This window comes from Muntiacus reevesi, chromosome 18 (assembly GCF_963930625.1).
Source record: "Muntiacus reevesi chromosome 18, mMunRee1.1, whole genome shotgun sequence".
Lineage (NCBI taxonomy): Eukaryota > Metazoa > Chordata > Mammalia > Artiodactyla > Cervidae > Muntiacus > Muntiacus reevesi.
In genome coordinates, this window is record NC_089266.1 from 10,857,543 (window position 1) to 10,877,915 (window position 20,373).

At 44.7% G+C, this 20,373-nt stretch overlaps 1 protein-coding gene across 4 annotated transcripts in view; it reads left to right on the forward strand.

The window, feature by feature from the left end:
- LOC136149507 (E3 ubiquitin-protein ligase RNF213-like) overlaps window positions 1-14,768 on the forward strand; it is a 124,527-nt gene extending 109,759 nt beyond the window's left edge. For all 4 annotated transcript variants that reach the window (XM_065909818.1, XM_065909816.1, XM_065909817.1 and 1 more), the window contains 14 exons: window positions 942-1,036; window positions 2,978-3,137; window positions 4,457-4,625; window positions 6,053-6,144; window positions 6,629-6,880; window positions 8,054-8,186; window positions 8,536-8,619; window positions 9,027-9,207; window positions 9,485-9,686; window positions 10,731-10,808; window positions 11,672-11,866; window positions 12,296-12,385; window positions 12,479-12,657; window positions 14,211-14,768. In XM_065909818.1, the coding sequence (XP_065765890.1) occupies window positions 942-1,036; window positions 2,978-3,137; window positions 4,457-4,625; window positions 6,053-6,144; window positions 6,629-6,880; window positions 8,054-8,186; window positions 8,536-8,619; window positions 9,027-9,207; window positions 9,485-9,686; window positions 10,731-10,808; window positions 11,672-11,866; window positions 12,296-12,385; window positions 12,479-12,657; window positions 14,211-14,364 (2,064 nt within the window). In that variant the 3' untranslated portion in view covers window positions 14,365-14,768. The remainder of the gene's footprint in view (window positions 1-941; window positions 1,037-2,977; window positions 3,138-4,456; window positions 4,626-6,052; window positions 6,145-6,628; window positions 6,881-8,053; window positions 8,187-8,535; window positions 8,620-9,026; window positions 9,208-9,484; window positions 9,687-10,730; window positions 10,809-11,671; window positions 11,867-12,295; window positions 12,386-12,478; window positions 12,658-14,210) is intronic.
- The last annotated feature ends 5,605 nt before the right edge of the window (window positions 14,769-20,373 follow it).

Genomic DNA, 20,373 nt, shown 5'->3' on the forward strand with positions numbered 1-20,373 from the left:
GAAGATGCCTGTATTGTTCATCTCTGAATCCCAAAGCATCTAGCCAGGGCCATTCATAGTGTCATCTCTACCTGCTCAGAACAGGCTATTGAATTGAAACAGACAAATGTTATTTAATACAGTAAATAAGCAGCATGGAGGATAAACCTGAGACATGCTTCGCACCTTATATTTCTGAGTTTCTCACTTCATTGTCCATGAAATGGGATTAAAATAGATTCTTCCTAAGACTGCTCCCAGTACTGAAATTCTGTGGTCCAGGAATCTGAGACTGGTTTGGTTTGTTACAGACCATTAGTGTATTTATAGTAGCACACAATCTGATTTTGAAAAATGAACCTTTGGAAGTAGTAAATCATATGGTGACATTGTTTAAAAATAAAAAAGTCTAAATAGCATTAAGGAATGCTATTAAGGAAATGCCATTTAAGGAAATCAGTTTGGAAGCTACTGTAGTATTCCTGGTGTTAGATAATGAAGCACTAAACTTGTAGGAGAATGAATGGAAAACAATGATGAATGTGAAAATAAAAGATTGAGTTTTATATATTTATCTATTAAGTAACTGGGAATAAAACTTAATAGCCTCTATTTTTAAAAACGTCTATATTTGCCCCCACACAACATAGTTGGCTGAGGAAGGAAATGGCAACCCACTTCAGTATTCTTGCCTGGAGAGTCCCCTGGACAGAGGAGCCTGGTGGGTATAGTCCATGGGGTCTCAAAGAGATGGACACGACAGAGCGACTAACACACACACACACAACACAGTTGCCATGGAGTGCCTGCCCTGTCTCCCAGGGCTCTTGCAACCCCACCTGACATATGCATACACCGAAGGAAGCAATCCTAGTGGCATCTACTACCTGCTGTGCTAAGTATGTGCTCATACTTCGGGATTTGTCCAAACTGATCTGGGGGCACATTTGTGTTTCTGCTAGTGTGGCAAGCCGATGGAACAGAGCTTTTGTATTGACTGTCATGCTCCAATTGGAGGGATTAATCACATACCAAAGGAGGGATTTCATGTTATCAAGTATGTAATTTTCTATTTCCTTTCTAAATAATCGAGTCATGTACTTTGCGGCTGTTTCTATTCCAACTGATAAATCAATACTAAATATATTATCAATTACAATAGTACATTTGGATCTGGGTCATGTTGGATATCAATGCCAAGGTCTCTGTGGCCATTCAGTAGTGAGGCATTTGATCTGTCACTGGCTAACTGGGCTTTTAATGCAAAAACAGACCATACCTTAATACTTATTAATATCTTCCAGTTGAACCTTGGTTACAACCCCTGTAGAAATTGCTTGACATAAACAGGGTGACCAAATTCAGAGGGAAGTTTAAATCTGTCACTTACAAACTCTTAGCTTACTTTTTTTTTCTTTTGCGAAAAATAGGGGAGACCTAGTCAATCTTATCAAATACTTCAGAGTCCAGCTAAAAGTCTGATCTCATAATCCCACAGTTGCTCACTGGACAAGTATGGTTGTAAATGCTCCCTTAATAGGAGGTGTGACCTCTCTACATTGATCTTATAGTCTAGCTCTTTTGGTGCTGTTACAGTTTAAAATATTCTAACCTGTTATCTCCATAAACTATTAGAATGTCCTAGAATCTCCAGTATCATTTCAACTGAACATAGCCATCACACTGCACCTCCCATCTGGGTGTGATGCCAAATCCTTTGCAGAGATTGGATCCTAGTTTTTAATGTGGGAGAAGGAGACCAGTGTGTATATATTTCCATGTTAATGTCAGCTACTCCAGATTCTGTCCTTTGCCTGCCTGCCGCTCTCCCACTGATTCAGGGCAAGAAGCAGGTCCAGACCACCATCCTGACTTATGGCCGCAGGAATAGCACAAACAGTCACTTTTGTTTTGATAATGATTTTATTTCACTATCATTATTTATTTGCATTTATTTTTTGCAGCATTTATTCCCATACCTTAAGTTTTTGTTTCTTCAGGTTCTTCTGGGATATCTTTTTCTTCTGTGCAACCCCCTCTTCTGGTTTAGGAACAGTCTGTTCTTTTTCAGAAAGAATCATCTCAGTGCGGCGGGGAGAGCTCATGGAGGGGTTGATACAACCCTGAGCTCTGTTAAGTCCTGTGCCGCATTTGGGAGTTTTGTTCACCTGGCTGTGCTCAATAAGCAAGATAATCTATATCTAAGTCCTTCAGTTCAGCATCACTTTCTGCAATACGTGCAGTAAAGATTCAGCACTGATTTTGGGCCACCAACCCTGCCTTCAGCCCCAGTTTGTCCTGTGCACACCGACCAGCTCCCCCACTGTAGCCGGGGGATGGCACACACTGCTTCTGTAAAGTGACGTCCTCAGATACTTGGTGGCTTTTCGGATACGCATCCCCTCAATGGTCGGGGCGGTTCACCAATGTTCTTAAAGTGAATCTTGACTTGCATGATTTTGTGGGGTTTTCTGGGTCAAGTGAATGCTGAACTAATGTTAGAGGTCACCTCAGGGCTGCTTATCAGAAAGGCTTGTTTTATTTTTTTTTACTGAAGTTGATGTACAATACTATATAAATTACAGGTGTGCAGTATTGTAATTCACAATTTTAAAGGCTATATTCCATTTATAGTTATAAAATATTGGCTATATTGCCTGTGTTGTACAATATATCCTTGTAGCTTATTTTATACATAATAGTTTGTACCTCAAACCCCCTACCATTATGTTGCCCCTCCCCCCCACCACCCCCCCCACCCCTGCTAGTCTCACAAACACTTTACAGTGTTGTGGAATTTTGGTCAGCCAGAAGGGCCTGTCTATAAAGAAAAAGCCTCAGAAAAGTGGTCTAGGCTTAAAAGAATAAATAAATTTCAGCATCATTTTCTTCAAAACCGTGAACCTGGTCTCTAGGTCCTAAGACTCTGAAGTGTGCCCCCAGAGCAGAAGAAATGGTCTTCTTCAGCCTTCACCCTGTCTCCTCTTGTCCTTTCCAGTGACACCACGGACAGAACTCAAACTGGCCATGTGCTGGGAAGCCCACCACCCAGAGGTGTGGCCGTGGTATCTGACCGAGAGTTGTCCCCCGTGGTCTTCCTTCTCATCCGGCTACTCACTCATTTGGCGATGCTTCTGGGAGCCACCCAGAGTCCCCAGGTAGCGCACTGTACTGCCCAATCGTGTACTGGTTTCTATGGTAGTTTTTCATAGTGAATCCTTTCGTCTAAAAAACCCTACCCAGTTCCTGGGAAGGCCCTGCAGGGTCCTGCTTGGTTTCATTGTGGCTAACCCCGTTCTGCTCGAGTTCTCTGATTTTGCCCCTTGAAACACAGGACTGCTTCCTGTGTTTGCATGCTGTGAGGTTTCTGTGTTGTTCCCTTACTGACATCAGAAGCAGAAATTACTTAGGGAGTGTGGGGAAGATCTGAATGCAGAAGTACTTGGATAAGGGGATAGACAGGTCAATGAATTTGTTCACTCTTTCCTTTCAGAGAGTATGAATGTATTGCTTCTCTGATAACTAAGTATCCTTTCCCAGTAGAAACAACTTTCTTACTCCTCTTTGAAGTTCCAATTTGTGGTTCCCAGGGTTCTCATGAATTAGTAATTGTATTGGCAGTAGTAACAAATGAAGAATGCTATACAATATAAAACAAATCTTATTAACCTACATTTGTGCATGTAGGTCTTAGATGAAACATATTGAAGCCTGATACCAATTCTTTGACAATTAGATGGATATCGAACATTAGAATTACAACTTTATATAAAAATATTTTAAAAGATTTAGTTAAAATAAAAGTTGAAATTAAAAATTTAGTATTATTTAAACCATTTTAGTCTGAATGTTTGTCATTCTTGTAATTTGTACTTTGACTTTTAAATTTTAATAAATCATGAAAAAATTTTAATAAATTATTTTTAATAGTTGAAAAAAATAAAAGACCTAGCAACCCCCTGTGGATTTTGAGTAAGTCATTGTTACCTAACACAGAACATAATGTAAAATTCACACATCGTAATTTTTCCCACTGTGGCCTATGGTGGTAAGGGGAACTACTTGTCAGATTATGTAAAGTCAGTTTTTACTGAATAGCTCTGTGTCTCCGGTCCACACCTGGGAATGGAGAGGCTAAAATCACCGTGATTTTATCTGTGTCTTTGCTGTAACTCTGGGAAAGAAAGAAATAGCATGTTGCATTTTATCTAAGTTAATTAACCATGAGAGCAAAATGTTTAGGTTTTTAAAGTTCTTTATTTCACATTGACAATATAGAAGGCAGTCGTTTTCAGACCACATTCATTTCTGTTCCTCAGTTTTCTGTTGCCTCTACTGTTTGAATCTCGCTGACATCCCTCCTAGATACTGTCCTCTGGCTCGGGACTGGCTCTTCACCACTCCTGATCTCTCCTGAACTTGCCATCCCCTCCTCAAACAAGACCTTTCTTGACATTTTGTCCTCTTGCCCCCACAGGACTTGATGAGCATCATCAAACCTCTGGTGTGGGACCCAAAAGGGTTTCTGCAGCAGCATATCCAGAGAGACCTGGAGCAGCTAATGAACATGCTGGGGAGGAGCGCGGACGAGACCGCCAGCGTGGTGCACCTTGTCCTGCGCAGCCTTCTCCAAGAGCAGGGCCACAGTGAGGAGTTGGGCACGGGGCCAGGGGCATGGGGCACAGCCAGCAGGGGGAGCGGGGCACTCCTCGACCCCAGAAGGAGATGAGGGGCAAGCAGGAAGACGTGCACTTTCCAGAGAGTCGGAGAGGGGAGCACCTGCCTGGTCTTTCCATTGACCCCCTGCTGGTGCGAGTGTATTTGGGAGGTTTTAGTTTCAAAAGTCAACCTTGGATGTAGTTCAGCCACTGCATGGGGAACATACGGCATCCAAAAGAAGCGACGTGCATTAAAGAAACATCAAAGAGACTAATGTTTGATAAGCACTTGGAACTTGGTCTCTTTCTGTTGGACATCTGTTTTGTTTTGTTTTGTGGGACGGGGGGAGCATCTTCTTTTCCTGAAACAATACTGCATTCATGGACTGACTTAATATGTATATGCATCCACAATTTGTCACATGTAAAAGTAGGCTAACAACTATTAAGCTCTTTTTCTAGTTTAAAATTTAAAGTCCACAGAGAAAGAAAAGGTCTGTAAGACAAGTTAGTGAGAGGGTTGTCTCCGAGTGGTGGAAGAATAGTTTTGTTTTAAGTTATCTGCAAAAATCTTTTAAAATTACCACTCTAATGACAATGTTATTTAAAATAACAATAGCAATAAAAAGACCTGTGACATGACAAGAAAATCCATTCCCACTTCAGGAGCTTTTTTTGCCAGAAACCAGCATCCATATGGGCTTCCCTGTGGCTCAGCTGGTAAAGAGTCCGCCTGCAATGCAGGAGACCTAGGTTCAATCCCTGGGTTGGGAAGATCCCCTGGAGAAGGGAAAGGCTGCCCACTCCAGTAGTCTGGCCTGGAGAATTCCATGGACTGTAGAGTCCATGGTATCGGAAAGAGTCGGACAATCTGAGCGACTTTCACTCACTCGGCATCCATATATATTTTCTATTTAGCAAAATCTGATTTTAAGTTTCTCATTCTGAGTGGTTTCACACTAGGTAAGCTCAGCAAGTATCACACTGACAAAGTGACCAAATTCTAGAAGCACGCTGACAGTTTCTGTGGCATTCTGCATCAAACGCACCCACAGGGTCCTGCCTCTGTCTTCAAGCCCAGGTGGCAGCAGTTGAGACCTGTGGTACCACTAGTCACTGTTAGTTTGCCCCTGGGCTTCTGATTTAAAGTATTGTCCTCTCAGTAGTTTTGTTCAGAATGGCTTTAAGGTGATAATTACATGGGTTAGAGATTTTAGAGTTTGAAGTATCTTCACAAAGATCATGAGTTTGGTGGTAGCAGCAGGAAACATTTTTAAATGCTCAGGTTACTTTAGGAACATATATCCACCCCTGCTCCCAAAAGGAGCATTCTTTCATATAAACATTTCTTCAGTGTTTTATGTAGGATGCTGTGGTTTTTGTTTCTTGGGTAACATACACATTTTTCTTTGTAGGGTCTTTAGATTTTGATGCAGAATTGTCAACCAGGGGAAAGAGGAACAGCTGGGAACAGCTTGTTCAGACTCTTATTCTGCGTGAACTAGAGGTAAGTGATGAGTAGCTACGGGGCTACTTTCTCTGGGAAGGTGCGGGAAGGGGTTTCCACAGCCTCTGCTGAGCACTTGGTCTGTTGTCCGTTCTGGAGTGTCCCTTAGAAAAGGAAACCCTAGGCTAAGTCACAGATTTAGGTGTTCTCTATTTAGTCACCCCACCCTCCTGTTGCCCCCTCCCCCATCCTGTCCCCTCCCGAGGCAGGCTGGTATATCAAGCTGAGGAATTACTGGGAATCCAGAAAGCGCAGGCAGTCATTTTCTCTCCACTACTTTTTATAGCAGAATGTACAAATGAGGCAGAGAAATAAACCCTGTCAGATAAGAATGTTACTGAGAGTAACTAAGCCCATTGAGAAATATAAGTCAGCAAGTATTTAAAATAACGGTAATAAAATATAGATGTCTGAGACTTATTCTGTTTGAGGAGACAAAAACCTAGCATCTCACTTCAGATCCCATGTCGCTTTCCTCACCTAGCATCTAGATAAAACCCTCCTGGCAGTGAACGCTCAGATCAGCCAAGATGAGCGCATCAGCTCCAACCCTGTGGCCAAAATCGTGTACGGTGACCCAGTGACTTTCCTGCCCCACCTGCCCAAGAATAGCATGGTTCACTGCTCTAAGATGTGGAGCTGCAGGAAAAGGATCACCATTGAGCACCTCCAGCACATCGTGGAGCAGAAGAGCGGCAAAGAGTCAGTGCCCATCCTCTGGAAGTTTCTGCAGAAGGTGAGGCTGCTTCACTGTGACCGCCACCTACGTGTCCCCTGGAGACCTGAAGACCCTGCTCTCATTTAGTCTGATCAGTCCTGAGGGTGGGACAGCCATTAAGCTACTTTGATTTTTGAATAAAATGTCTCTGGCAGAAGACCCAGGGGTAGAGATCTCTAAACACATCCATCTGTACAAGTCATTTGAAGCATAAAGTCACAGGTGAAATATATCCACACATTGGAATTAGTAGGAATCTGTAAAGTACTTGGCCAGAAGGGTTTCTCCCAATACTCAGCAAGAAAGAACAGAATAAAATCTTTCATTTATCTGTTCACCTTCATCCCCCCACTGCCTGCAGTAGTTAGTCACCAGTGAGTGTCTGTTGAATGAAAAAAGTTTGGTTGGGAATGCATAACTGAAATCAAACAAAAAGTCTTCCCTGTTCCTAAACCATTCAGAGTGAGGCTGTTGGTAGGATTGGAGGGGAACACAGCAGTAACGTGTGTATCATATCTTTCAGAGCCAGAATTACACACTCTTCCTAACTTTAATCTATTTGAATTTTTATTTTCTAAAACACATTTTCTAATCATTTCCTCCATGTACCAGTATTTGCAATCTAGGAAGAAGTAAGATGATGCAGAAATTTTGGTGGGTCAGTTAATGAAAATGGATTCCCAGTGGGAAGGCCATCGTGATATCACTGTGATCTGTCACTGGTGTGCTCAGGTCCATTACACTGAAGAAGCTAAGGTCCTAGGCCTTCAGAAAGACACTGGAACATCACTAAGCTCATTGCCTGAATGCTTAGTCCTCTTGCTCTCAGCAGTGCCTCTCCACACCCAGCCCATCTCATGGGCCCAAGAGGCTGTTTTCTTTCATCAGCTTCTGGCAAACACATTTGCTGTGTCAGCCCTACAGGTTTTGCTTCTCTACCCTTAGAGTGTAGAACACTGGCCAACACATTGTAAGCAGTCGCTAAGTACTTGCTGAAGGAAGTGAGAGGTACTTGCCTTTCACCATTCTCAAGTACTGTGTGTTATGTAAAATGGCACATTGACCATATTAAACTACAAATACATGGCCTGAGCCAGCCCCAAAGTCTGATTCCCAGGAACATTATCTAGGTGCATTAAAAAGTGTTCCTGAAAAAAAAAAAAGTGTTCCTGACGGTCTTCCCTTCTCTAGGAGGCAGAGCTGAGACTGGTGAAATTCTTGCCCGAGATTTTGGCCCTGCAAAGGAATCTAGTGAAACGATTCCAGAATGTTTCAGAAGCTGAATACAGATCCATCCAAAGTTTCATTAGCAGTCACGATTCAGGTAAGGCTCTGCTCTCACAGAGCATCAGGACTACCCCTGTTGTGGTACAAAGAATTGGTCCAACTCGGGGGCTCCAGGTCAGGGCTAATGTGTGTTCTGTTCCCTAAGTTTGTAGCATGAAGCAGTGGGTGCTGTGAATGCCTGGGACACATTAGAGGCTTTGCTGTAGCAGTCCAGAATCTCCCTCTCTCTCTCTGGTTCCTCAAACTCAACTTTAGTTTAAACAGCATTTAGAGTGTGTTGGTGATGATATGAAGGTGGGGGGTCAAAGAGCAAGTAATTCTGTTGGTTTGACCTAGATGGGACTAGGTGTTATCTTGGAGTTCTTAAAAAGTGTTTTGTTTGCTAGATGGACTGAAGAAGTTAGCCCGCAGTAGAATCACTGTCTTTCTGTCAACATGGAACAAGCTGAGGCGATCGCTGGAGACCAATGGTAAGTCAAATCCCCTTTATACTAAACATTACAGGAGCACCTCTCTGAAGGCCTGTTTTCTCCAGCCTGACTCTGCCTGTTCCGTGTGTCTACAGCACCAGGCTATGTGTCTCTAATGCTGGATCTGTGGACTCTTGGTGAGGGTGTCTGAGATGAGTGCATGACATTTCAGAAAGAGCAACCCCTCAGTCCTCTTGAGTCTATAAATTCAGTATCAAAAAGGAGCTGAGACTATTTGAAACTTGTCAGCACATAAAAGAGAGGTGGGAGACAGAAGCACTCTTGGTTCCCAGCTCTGTTCTGTTGAGGTGGTTTCTGTGTTGCCCCCCTTCGCACCGTGGTGGCCTCCCAGTCCTGATGCTATGAAAGAAACAGCAGGGAGGTGACTGCCCCTCTGTCATTTAAAGGTGAGATCAAGCTACCTAAAGACTACTGCAGCTCCGACCTTGATCTGGACACTGACTTGGAAGTCATCCTGCCTCGCCGCCAGGGCCGGGGCCTCTGCTCCACCGCCTTAGTCAGCTACTTGATTAACTTGCACAATGAAATTGTCTATGCGGTGGAGAAGTTCTCCAAAGAAGATAACAGGTAAGCATGCAGGCTGACATCAGGGGATGCCCTTTCAGCGCAGGAAGTCATTTCTGAGGGGAACAAACAGGGAAATAGGGTCACCAGACCTAGAGACAGCAAGCCAGGCTTCAGGTCCTTCTTGAACAGAAACCCCTTCAGCTACGCTCACAAGTGTCACAGATTTGCATGTCCCTTCACCTGCACAGCCTGTGGCAACATCAGACAGGAGCTGGCTCTGCATGGACAGGCCATGTGCATCTCACTGGGACCCTGAACTCTGTCTGTCTGTCTCCAGCTACTCCATTGATGCCTCTGAGATTGCCGACCTGCACGTCATCAGCTACGAAGTGGAGCGGGACCTGATTCCACTGATTCTCTCCAACTGCCAGTACCACGTGGAGCAGGGCGGGGAAACCTTGCAGGAGTTTGACCTGGAGAAGATCCAGCGCCAGATCATCAGCCGCTTCCTGCAGGGCAAGCCTAGGCTGACCCTCAAGGTAAGGCTGACCTGCTGTATTGATGTGGCCCACGTGTCCATGGTCCACATGTCCCTGGTCTGTGTGTCTGTTTTCAAAAAGGTGCCTCAAGTGTGTCTTTGATCACAGCAGTTTCAGAATGAGGAGGGATCCTCTGGACCCTTCATCCACACTCCCAGTATCTGTGACCACACCTGCATACAGGGCTGACGGCTCTGCAGAGTTGTCTATACATCCGATCCACGCCTCAGTACCCCAAGGGTGACTACAGGTCTCAATGGACTTAGTTCAGATTTCTCTGCCATAGTTAATGGCACCACCAGCCACCCACACTGAACCTCATTGTTTTCCCCCTTTTCCTTTAGTCTGCAGACACAGTCTGTCATCTGTACCATCAGGCGCCTCCGTTTCACCAACCAGCCCGCTGCTCTAGTTCAAAGCATCTGTCCTTAAGCTCCACTGCTGCAGTAGCTCCCAACCAGTCCCCGCCTTCAGGCTCCTTAGCCCACATTTCTGACATCCAGATCTGCATCTCTCCATCCACTTCCCTGCACTGAATCCCATGACTGCACAGGCTGGATCACTCTCCCTTCCCTGAAAGCAGCCTGCAGTTCTGTTCTTTACCTGCGCTGTGCTTGTTGCTTCCAGGTCTAAAGGTGTGGCATTTCATTCTGTTTATGCTTCCTCCCTGCCTGCGGTGAACTGTTTGAGATCAAGCCTTAATTCATTCTGCTCTGTCAGCTGCGTGCCCCCTGGTTCACGGTCTGTGCTCAGTGTCAGCACGATGTCCTCACAGCCTGCGCCCACTGGTGGTCTGAGGGCCACAGAATACCATGTGACAGTATCTGCTTGGTCCTGGGGGGCAGGCTGGGTTCCTCATTGTGTCGCTGTTTCCATAGATTATGGGGTAAACACACATCACGAGGCAACAAGGAGCTGCCTGCCTTGCCGGTGATGCACTGAAATCCCTGGGACTAAAACCAAGTCTCAACTCACGCATATATTGTCATCTGATGGAAACCTCCACGGTGAATTCCATTCCAGTGTTTTTCTTTCTCACTTTAGGGAATACCCACTCTGGTATACAGACGTGACTGGAACTATGAGCATCTCTTCATGGAGATCAAGAACAAAATGCAACAGGTGATGATCAACCTTATTTGCATGTGCCTCTGTCTTACCAGAGTGTTTCCATCCATGTTAGGACTCTTCCGCCCTCACTCAGGGCATTTGCCATGCGTACAAAAGAGTTTCCGGGCCTCCCTTTGTTCTGAGCATCGCGATATTTCTAGAGGGCACACAGGATCAGCAGAAGTTTTTTTTTAATTTTTCATAAATCTTTTTAAAGTATTTATTTATTTTGGCTGCCTCGGGTCTTAGTTGCAGCATGCGGGACCATTACCGTATCACAAGGGAACTCCCACTGCGGTGCGCACACTCACTGGTTGTGGCACACGAGATCCTGTCACACAGCCAGTAGTTGCAGTAGGCAGGCTTAGTTGCTCCGTGGCATGTGGGATCTTAGTTCCCTAACCAGGGATAGAACCCACATCCCCTGCATTGCAAGGAGGATTCTTAACCACCAGACCACCAGGGAAGTCCCAGCAGCAGTTTTCTCGTTGAGTATTAACAGGTTGAAATCTTGTGCTTGTAGTTTTTTAGTAGTGCTGTCATGACTGTGTATGCTGAGGCAAAAGGTCCAGAGAACTTACTTATTCCTGCTTTTCTGATTTATGTGTGTTGTGTGAGTTTGTGGGGGCTGTGTATCTGTGTATGTGTGTGTCCATATGCATATCCTCACAAAGTTGATTTGAGCATTCAGTGAGTTCATCTCTCTCTGTAACAAACCTGAATATTGCTGACACTCAAGAAGCACAAGTGCAGACTCCTGCTGTCACAGAGCCTGTCCCATTCTGTGGCCTTGGCAGTGATGAAGATAAGACTTACAGGGTGGTGGTGCACAGCACGCCCCAGCTGTGGACCCTGTCCTGCGTTTGACTTCCTAGAGTCCCCTCCCCCATGCGGCCATCACTGCCATCAGAGGACAACTGCAGTCCTACAGTGACGCCTGTGAAGCTCTGTCTGCCATAGAAGTCACGCTGGGGTTTCTGAGCACAGCTGGCGGGGATCCACACATGCACTTAAATGTGTATATCCAAGACATGCTGAAGATGGGCGATCCGACCTCACTGGTTTCTAAGGTAGGTCTCGTGTCTGGCCTCTTCCAAAGGAAATCAGCATTGTCCCCTCTATCGTCTCCCCACTTCCTACTGGGATACCACGCCCCAGGAAGTACCAATCTAGGCAGCCCCTGAACAGGAGGGGAGGTGAAAATACCTCATTCCCCAGCCAGTCTACATTGTAAACAGAACACAGTGACAGGAGATGCAGAGATGTACTCGGAATGTACAGAGTTTGGAAGCACAAGTCTGCTGAGGTGTGCGTGCAGACTGCATGCTGCTAGTGGACCCTGAGATGCTGCGGTGGGAGAAGGCTTTCAGAGACCTTTCAGAGTCGAGGCAGGAAATTAGTGCACGAAGCAGAGGTGGCCTCCGTAGTGAAGGAGGTGGAATCAGTGCCGGGCCAAATGAAAGCAGAGCCTCATATTCAAGAGTTCTGTTTTCTTTCAGGCCTTAAACAGATGCCAGTTAAAACATACCATCGCCCTCTGGCAGTTCCTCTCTGCCCACAAGTCTGAACAGCTACTTCGCCTGGGAAAAGTGAGTCTGGCCTCTTCCTGTCCGCCTGGACCCAGGGAGCTGCACATTCCCTTTCCAGGCTTCCATGTATCATTTGTTCTTATTTCATTCCAGGAGCCATTTGGGGAAATCATCCCAAGGTACAAAGCTGATCTCAGCCCTGAAAATGCTAAGCTGCTCAACACCTTCCTAAATCAGATTGGCCTGGATGCTTTCCTCCTGGAGCTTCATGAAATGATGATCTTAAAGCTAAAGAACCCCAAGACTGCAGAGAGTTTCAACCCTGAGTGGAGGTAGGGGCTTGCAAGGCTGCCAAACAAGGCACACATACAACATTCTGCCACGTCTCCCAAGATCTTCCATAGTCATGGAAATTGTTGTCTTACTGCAGAATTTGGTTTCCTGCTGATTTACCATGGTTGTTTAGTCACTAAGTCGTGTCCAACTCTTTGGCAACCCCATGAATGATAGCCTGCCAGGATCCTCTGTGCATGGGATTCTCCAGGCAAGATTATTGGAGTGGGTTGTCATTTCCCAATTCCTGAACCCGCATCTCCTGCATTGCAGGTGGATTGTTTACCCTGAGCCATCAGGAAAGTCCGATTAACCATTATCAACTGCAAAAGTCATATGTTCGCATTATGAGTAGTGGTCTCCCTATGTCAGAGAGATATGAATTTTAACTTTGATAGAAAAACTACACCAACGTATAAAGAATAGCCAACACTGGATATTATCCATCTTTCATATTTTTAACAATGTAATGGCCCCCAAATGGTATCTCATTATTGCTTATATTTTCCCATTTACTGGTAAGGCTGAAAATATTTATCAGCCTTTTGTTTATCTTCCTCCAAACTGCCTCTTGATTAGTTTTCTTTTGGACTATGTGTATTTTTCTTCATATTTTATCTGGTATGTTATGAAGGCTCTATCTCAATCTTTATGAAGCCAAATCTGAGAGAATTTTCCTATGAGGACTCTAGGAAAATATACCTCTAAGGGTCCTGTCCCAAGGTTATAAAATATTCTCCCGTGTTTTTTCCTTGAGCTTTAATGTGTGGTCTGAGGAAGAGATTTTCACTTTATTGTTTTTCTAAATAGATAAACTCCAGTTTTCCTCATTGACATAGGGCTTCATAATTGCCATTTTCCTCCATTATGCTATGTAGCATATGCCTATTTACATTTGTATTCTTTGAACTTATTTAAGAAATCTTTGCTATCCTGGACTTTTTAGTGTAGGGAAAGAATATCTTCCTAGAGAATTTATGATCCTTGTTAAACAAACCATGAACTGGACTAGAAGCTTTGTTTGAATGGTGAGGCTTTGTTTTTAGTATAGCAGATGTATTCCTAGAGCTCTTAAAACCATCTGGCTGGGCCCTTATCAAGGGGAGCTCCGTCCTGTAGAGTATGTGCAGTCCAGGGTGGGGAGCAGCAGGGATGCACTAGAACCCTGAGGCCAGGATTCTAGTGCCAGGTCAATAACTCAGCGGATCAGCTGCACGGGCTCAGTCGTGTCCAACTCTTTGCGACCGCATGGACTGTATCCCACTAGACTCCTCTGTCCATGGAATTCTCCAGGCAAGAATACTGGAGTGGGTTGCCATTCCCTTCTCTAGGGGATCTTCCCAACCCAGGGATTGAACCCAGGTCTCCTGCATTGTAGGCAGATTCTTAACCACTGAGCCAGCAGTTAGTTGTCTTTAAACTGACTCTCAGTATTAATGGCCTTAATGAGCACTTTAGTCCTGTGATGACCTGAAAAAAACTGACCAGTGATCACATGACTCCTTATGTCACATGACTATTTAATGCTGTCTATTGTTCCTTGGTTTTTCAGCCTGAGAGATACACTGGTGAGCTACATAGAGACTAAAGACAGTGAAATTCCTCCTGAAATGGAATCTCAGTTCCCAGAAGAGATACTGCTTTCCAATTGTGTCGCTGTGTGGAAAATGGCTGCTGAACTGAAAGGGAATCGACAGATGAGATAGAATTGTTTCCCATCTCTACAGGGGACTTGGGCAGAGAAGGCTCTTCCCTCACGGGTGGGTGCTTAGAAGGAAAGCTGTGGGCACAGCACTAAATTTGAGACCAAGATGTGCTGTGCTGGCTGACAGCTTCTTGAGAGCCAAACTGTTTCAGGAACATTCAGAAACTCTCTCCTCATATTCTGAATACCATTCATTGGGAGGTGAGAACTGAAGATTATATGGAACTGGAATAAAGCACCGCCCTCTGGGAGCGACCGAAAGATAGCTTCTCAGCTGCACACATACAACCTTGCCCCAGGTGTCCTGTGTCTTACCATGCGCGTACCCAGCACACCAGCCCCTTCTTCCTCAGACCACTGCCTGCTGAGAGGGACCGGAAAATAAAGTTATTAATTTTTGCCTTCTTTTCTAGTTGATTCTGCAGTCACAAAAGAGAAGCTGGCTTTCTTCATTCTTCCATTCCTTTAAATTCAGAGAATTGTACAAGTACTTCTAGGTCTCCAAGAAGATACAAATACAAGTCAGGCCATTCTGCGAGTGCCTTGATGCCAAACTAGCCAGCCCTCACCCATGCCCACAAATGATTCACTGCCAAATTTCAAGGGTCAGAGCCCCAAAGCTTTCATTGTGAAGAGCGCTGGGCCAAGAGTCAAGGACACTGTTGGTGACTTAGTTTCCACATCTACAAAATGAAGGGACTGGAGTGAAGGCCAGATTTCCTGCCAGTTCTAGTATTCTAGTAAATTCTAAGTGAAAGTTGATCAGTGTAAAGTTGGATCAAAGGCATGGTTCTGGCATTCTGGCATTTCTGGGGGAAGTTTTTGCTTCTGTAGGATTCTGCTAAATAAATGTGAGTTTTTAGCGTGGTCTTGATGTCCCCAAGTGTATGACTACTGGTCCTTTCTTTGAGTCTCAGTCAAGGCACAGAAACAGACTCAGAATATACACCAGTCAAGTTTCTGATAAAGGAGAGAGAATAGTCAGCGCACCCCAGTCTTGTGCTGCTGTTCTCACTCAAAGTGCTGTGTCGTTTTTTTCAAAATCTACTTGGTGCTTCTGACCTCTGGACTAATTCCTGTTCCTGGGTAGCTCGGCACCTGTTAGCCCTGAGACAACAGTTGTTTACAAGTCAGAGGTAAATGTCTTTCATACACATCCTGAATAAGATGATGTCTCAGTCAACTTGAAATGAGGCCACAGAATGGTGAGAGCTACAAAAATAGAAAACGCTTGCCAAGGACAACATAGGCCCTTCAGCACCACTGGAGGGAGCTGTAGAACAATCTGTGCTCCATTTTCATGATTGTGGTTTCTCTTCACTGTGGTTGAGGAAGGGGAGCACAGGGACCTAGGATCTGGTACCATATCCACTTGTATACAGTAACCTATGTTTATCTAATAATTCTATGCAAAGGCACTCGAGGACATCTGTTTCCTAGAGTGTGTGTTTAATGGATGTGGGAGTGGGGGAGTTGCTTGTTCATCACTTCAGTTTACACTTGGAACTCCTTTGATACCTCAGAATTGGGATGGAGCTGGCCAACCGTGAACACCTCCTTTGGAGGACAGGGGAGAATTTTTTTCCCTGCTATTATGAAGGGGTTTTTTTTGGGGGGGGAGAGAAGATATGTTGTTTTGTATGTTATACTTTCAAAATATTAAGTGTCATTAGCTAACACTATCTTGTTTGTACAGAAATATACTGGTCTAGCGATAACCCTATATGCAAAACAGAAAAAGAGACACAGAAGTACAGAACAGACTTTTGAACTCTGGGGGAGAACGTGAGGGTGGGATGTTTTGAAAGAACAGCATGTATATTATCTATGGTGAAGCGGACCACCAGCCCAGGTGGGATACATGAGTCAGGTGCTCGGGCCTGGTGCACTGGGAGGACCCTGAGGAGTCGGGTGGGGAGGGAGGTGGGAGGGGGGATCGGGATGGGGAATACCTGTAACTATATGGCTGATTCATGTCAATATATGACAAGACCCACTGAAATGTTGTAAAGTGATTGGCCTCCAACTAATAAAATAATATTAAAAAAAAAAAAAAGAAAGAAAAATCAGTGGGAGATAAAGACTTTTAACTAGTCTCTGAATCAGCAATGGATAATAGTCAGCCAAACAGAAAGTCATTAAATGTTGATCAGCCCTAAAAAAAAAAAAAAAAAAGAAATATACTGGTCTAGCACAGGCAGATGTAAATTTTGTTATACTTGTCATACCTGTTTCAATAAACTTGCTAAAAAGAATCCTCTCTGGGGAAGAGACTTTGGGGAATGGTTCCATGTGTTTGTGTAAATGTCCTTGCAGGGGTGTCCAAAAAGTGGAAGGTTCTGGACAGAAAACGTGCGCTCTGGTTTAGAATGTAACAGGGTAAACTTCCTCTGGACAAAACGACAGCAGAGCTGACGTGGAGCTTCACACTGCTCCCTGGTCTGCAGGCTCAGCAGCCAAAGCTTCACCCTAGAAGGCTGCCCTCTCACTCCCTGCCTAACAGGATTTTCCAGGAGGAAGCAGAGCTCCAGCCAATAAAGAGTAAGCGCTGACTCTGGCAGGGAGCTGGATTGTGGTTTGGGGAAGCATCTCCTCAGGAAAAGGAAGTAAAGACACATGAGCAAGAAACAATCAGGTTCCAGCAGCCCATTTTCATTCAATTGGCAAAACACTGTTCTAGGGGAAAACTGCATTTTCTCTTCTAAAAAGAAGGGGTGCCTCCAGGAGAAAACCCATGATCCGGAACCACAGTAAGAGGAGGTGCTGGTTCACAGATGTGCCCCCTGCTGCCCCCAGTCTGTCAAGTCCACCCACCTTCCCTTCCTCCATAGCTTCCCACTGACCCTGCCTGACCTTCCCCTCCAGCCTACTCATTCTTGTTTCCATTCATATTCATTTTTCTGGACTTCACATACTGCACAGTTCCTTCTGCTTTCAGCCCAAACAGAAACAGTCACTAGGATTATGGTGACTTAACCTGAAAAGCTTCACAACTGATCACTTTCTTCTTCTTTCTATGACCTTATAATGTGTATAAATTATTTACCTTTCACCCATGTCAAGTGGGCCTTAGGAAGCATAACTATGAACAAAGCTAGTGGAGGTGATGGAATTCCAGCTGAGCTATGTCAAATCCTAAAAGATGATGCTGATAATGTGCTGCACTCAATATGTCAGCAAGTTTGGAAAACTCCACAGTGGCCACAGGACTGGAAAAAGTCAGTTTTCATTCCAATCGCAACAAAAGGCAATGCCAATGAATGTTCAAACTACTGTACAATTGCACTCATTTCATATGCTAGCAAGGTAATGCTCAAAATCCTTCAAGCCAGCTTCAGCAGTACATGAACTGAGAACTTCCAGATGTATGAGCTGGATTTAGGAAAGGCAGAGGAGGCAGAGATCAAATTGCCAACATTCACTGGATCATAGAAAAAAGCAAGGGAATTCCAGTAAAACATCTACTTCTGTTTCATTGACAATGTTAAAGCCTTTGACTGTGTCGACTATAACAAACTGTAGAAAATTCTTGAAGAGATGGGATTAACAGTCCACCTTACCTGTCTCCTGAGGAACCTGTATGCAGGTCCAAAGCAGCAGTTAGAACTAGACATGGAACAATGGACTGTTTCAAAATTGGGAGAGGACTATGTCAAGGCTATATATTGTCACCCTGCTTAGTTAACTTACATACAGAGTACATCATGCAAATGCCAGGCAGGATGAATCACAAGCTGGAATCAAGATTACCAGGAGAAATACCAGCTACCTCAGATATGCAGATGATACAGCCTTTATGGCAGAAAGTGAAGAGAAACTAAAGAGCCTCTTGATGAGAGTGAAAGAGAAGAGAGAAAAAGCTAGCTTAAAACTCAGCATCTAAAAGACAAAGATCATGGCATCCAGTCCCATCACTCCATGGCAAATAGATGGGGAAAAAGTTGAGACAGTGGCAGATTTTATTTTCTTGGGCTCCAAAGTCACTGTAGAAGGTGACTGCAGCCATGAAATTAAAAGATGCTTGTTCCTTGGAAGGAAAGCTATGACAAACCTAGACAAAATATTAAAAAGCAGAGACATTACTTTGCCAACAAAGGTCCACATAGTTAAAGCTATGGTTTTTCCAGTAGTCATAGATGGATGTGAGAGTTGGACCAAAAAGAAGGCTGAGTGCTGAAGAATTGATGGTTTCGAATTGTGGTGCTGGAGAAGACTCTTGAGAGTTTCCCTGGGACAGTAAGATCAAATCAGTCAGTCCTAAAGGAAATCAACCCTGAATACTCACTGGAAGGACTGATGCTGAAGTTGAAACTCCAATACTTTTACCACCTGATGGGGAAAAGCTGACTCACTGTAAAACACCCTGATGCTGGGAAAGGTTGAGGGCAGGAGAAGGGGATAACAGAGGATGAGATGGTTGGATAGCATCACCGACTCTAGGGACATGAGTTTGAGCAAACTCCTGGAGATACTGAAGGACAGGGAAGCCTGGAATGCTGCAGTCCATGGGGTCACAGAGAGTCAGACATGGTTTAGCGACTAAATAACAGTAATGACTATAGGATTTCATTGTGTTTTAACTAAGACAGTCACGAGCCATTTCATTTCCTCCCAGATTCAGGCAATTCCACTTCGGAAACAAACTTCTAGTGCTAACAATCACTGTGAAAAAGGGCCTTGCTCAGTAGGTAAAGCTACCCATGTCCAGCCCCACACAGGGGCACTGCTACATCTCTTAATATGTTCTTGCCAAGTATAAGGTTGCTGTATCAGCTGGACCTGGAAAGACACTAGATGAGGACATATGAATAGAAGAAGAAAGCCTGAGGCCTTGAGCTGAATAACCATCCATCCATGCCATGATTTGCATTTATATTGCTTTTCGCTTTTTCTGATTCCTCTAGTTATTAATTAGTCCCATGCTCAAACATTATGAATCCCACTTCCAACTGGAAAAACAACAGGAATGTGCCTTCTCCCAAGAAAGCAAATGCTGACAAGATTCACACCTCATCAGACTGAAGTGTATTCTGAGGACAGCAGGGCTGTGCTTCCTTCTGAGGAGCTGGGATTATTTCAGGAAGCCATCTGGGGCAACAGCAGAGAGAAACTGGAGAGGAAAGGGCCCAGTGGGAGCACACGGAAACCACCCCTGTGACTGCACATCCTATAAAGGCCTGCTTTTAACCCCACTCCCCTTCCTTCACACCGAGACCCACTTGGAGTGTTCCACTTTCCCCAGCATTCCCTCCCATCACCACGCCTATACCCTGAAGCACATCAGAACCTCCATCCAGACCACTGCTCTCTCCTCAGCACCCCAGAACTGTCTCCGTCTCCACAGGCCAGTGAATGGCTCCGGATTACCGGATCGAAAGCCCTCTGCATCCTGTCTGCTCTATAACACGACAAGGCTGACACAGAGTAAGGCCCAGGTGAACCCCAGAGTAATTCTTGGCCCTCCCATTTGCCTGCTCTCTGACTTCAGGACAGCCACTTGACCTCTTTGCCCCTCAATTTCCCCATCTGTAAAATACCTCTCAGCGCTGTGGTGAGAAATAACAGGGTGTGGGTAAATCACAACACAATGCCTGGTCTGCTGTGAGTGCTCAGGAAATAGTCATCCCCTCTCCCAGCTGAAAACTTAACATCTCCAGACCCACCAGTGGTCAATGCCATATGAAGCCTTTCCTGAAACTCAGACTCCATTCCCAGTCTCCTGTATTTTCCTCTCGAGGTTTATATTCAGATTACTTATCCATATACTTCTCCAAATTCCCCTAGTAGAACATAAACCACTGGTTATATTGCTGCACCTCAGCCTAGGTGGTCACCTTTCAGTACATCAAATAGACTAACCTCTTTGCTGTCTCAGCCCTTTACATGTGCTGTTCTCTTTGCCTAAAATGCTCTCTTGTACTCAACCTTCAGGTCTCCTTTTACCACAGTTTAAAGAGGCTCCCATATTATTTTCATGTCAGCACTTAACACAACTGCAGTTCTACCATCA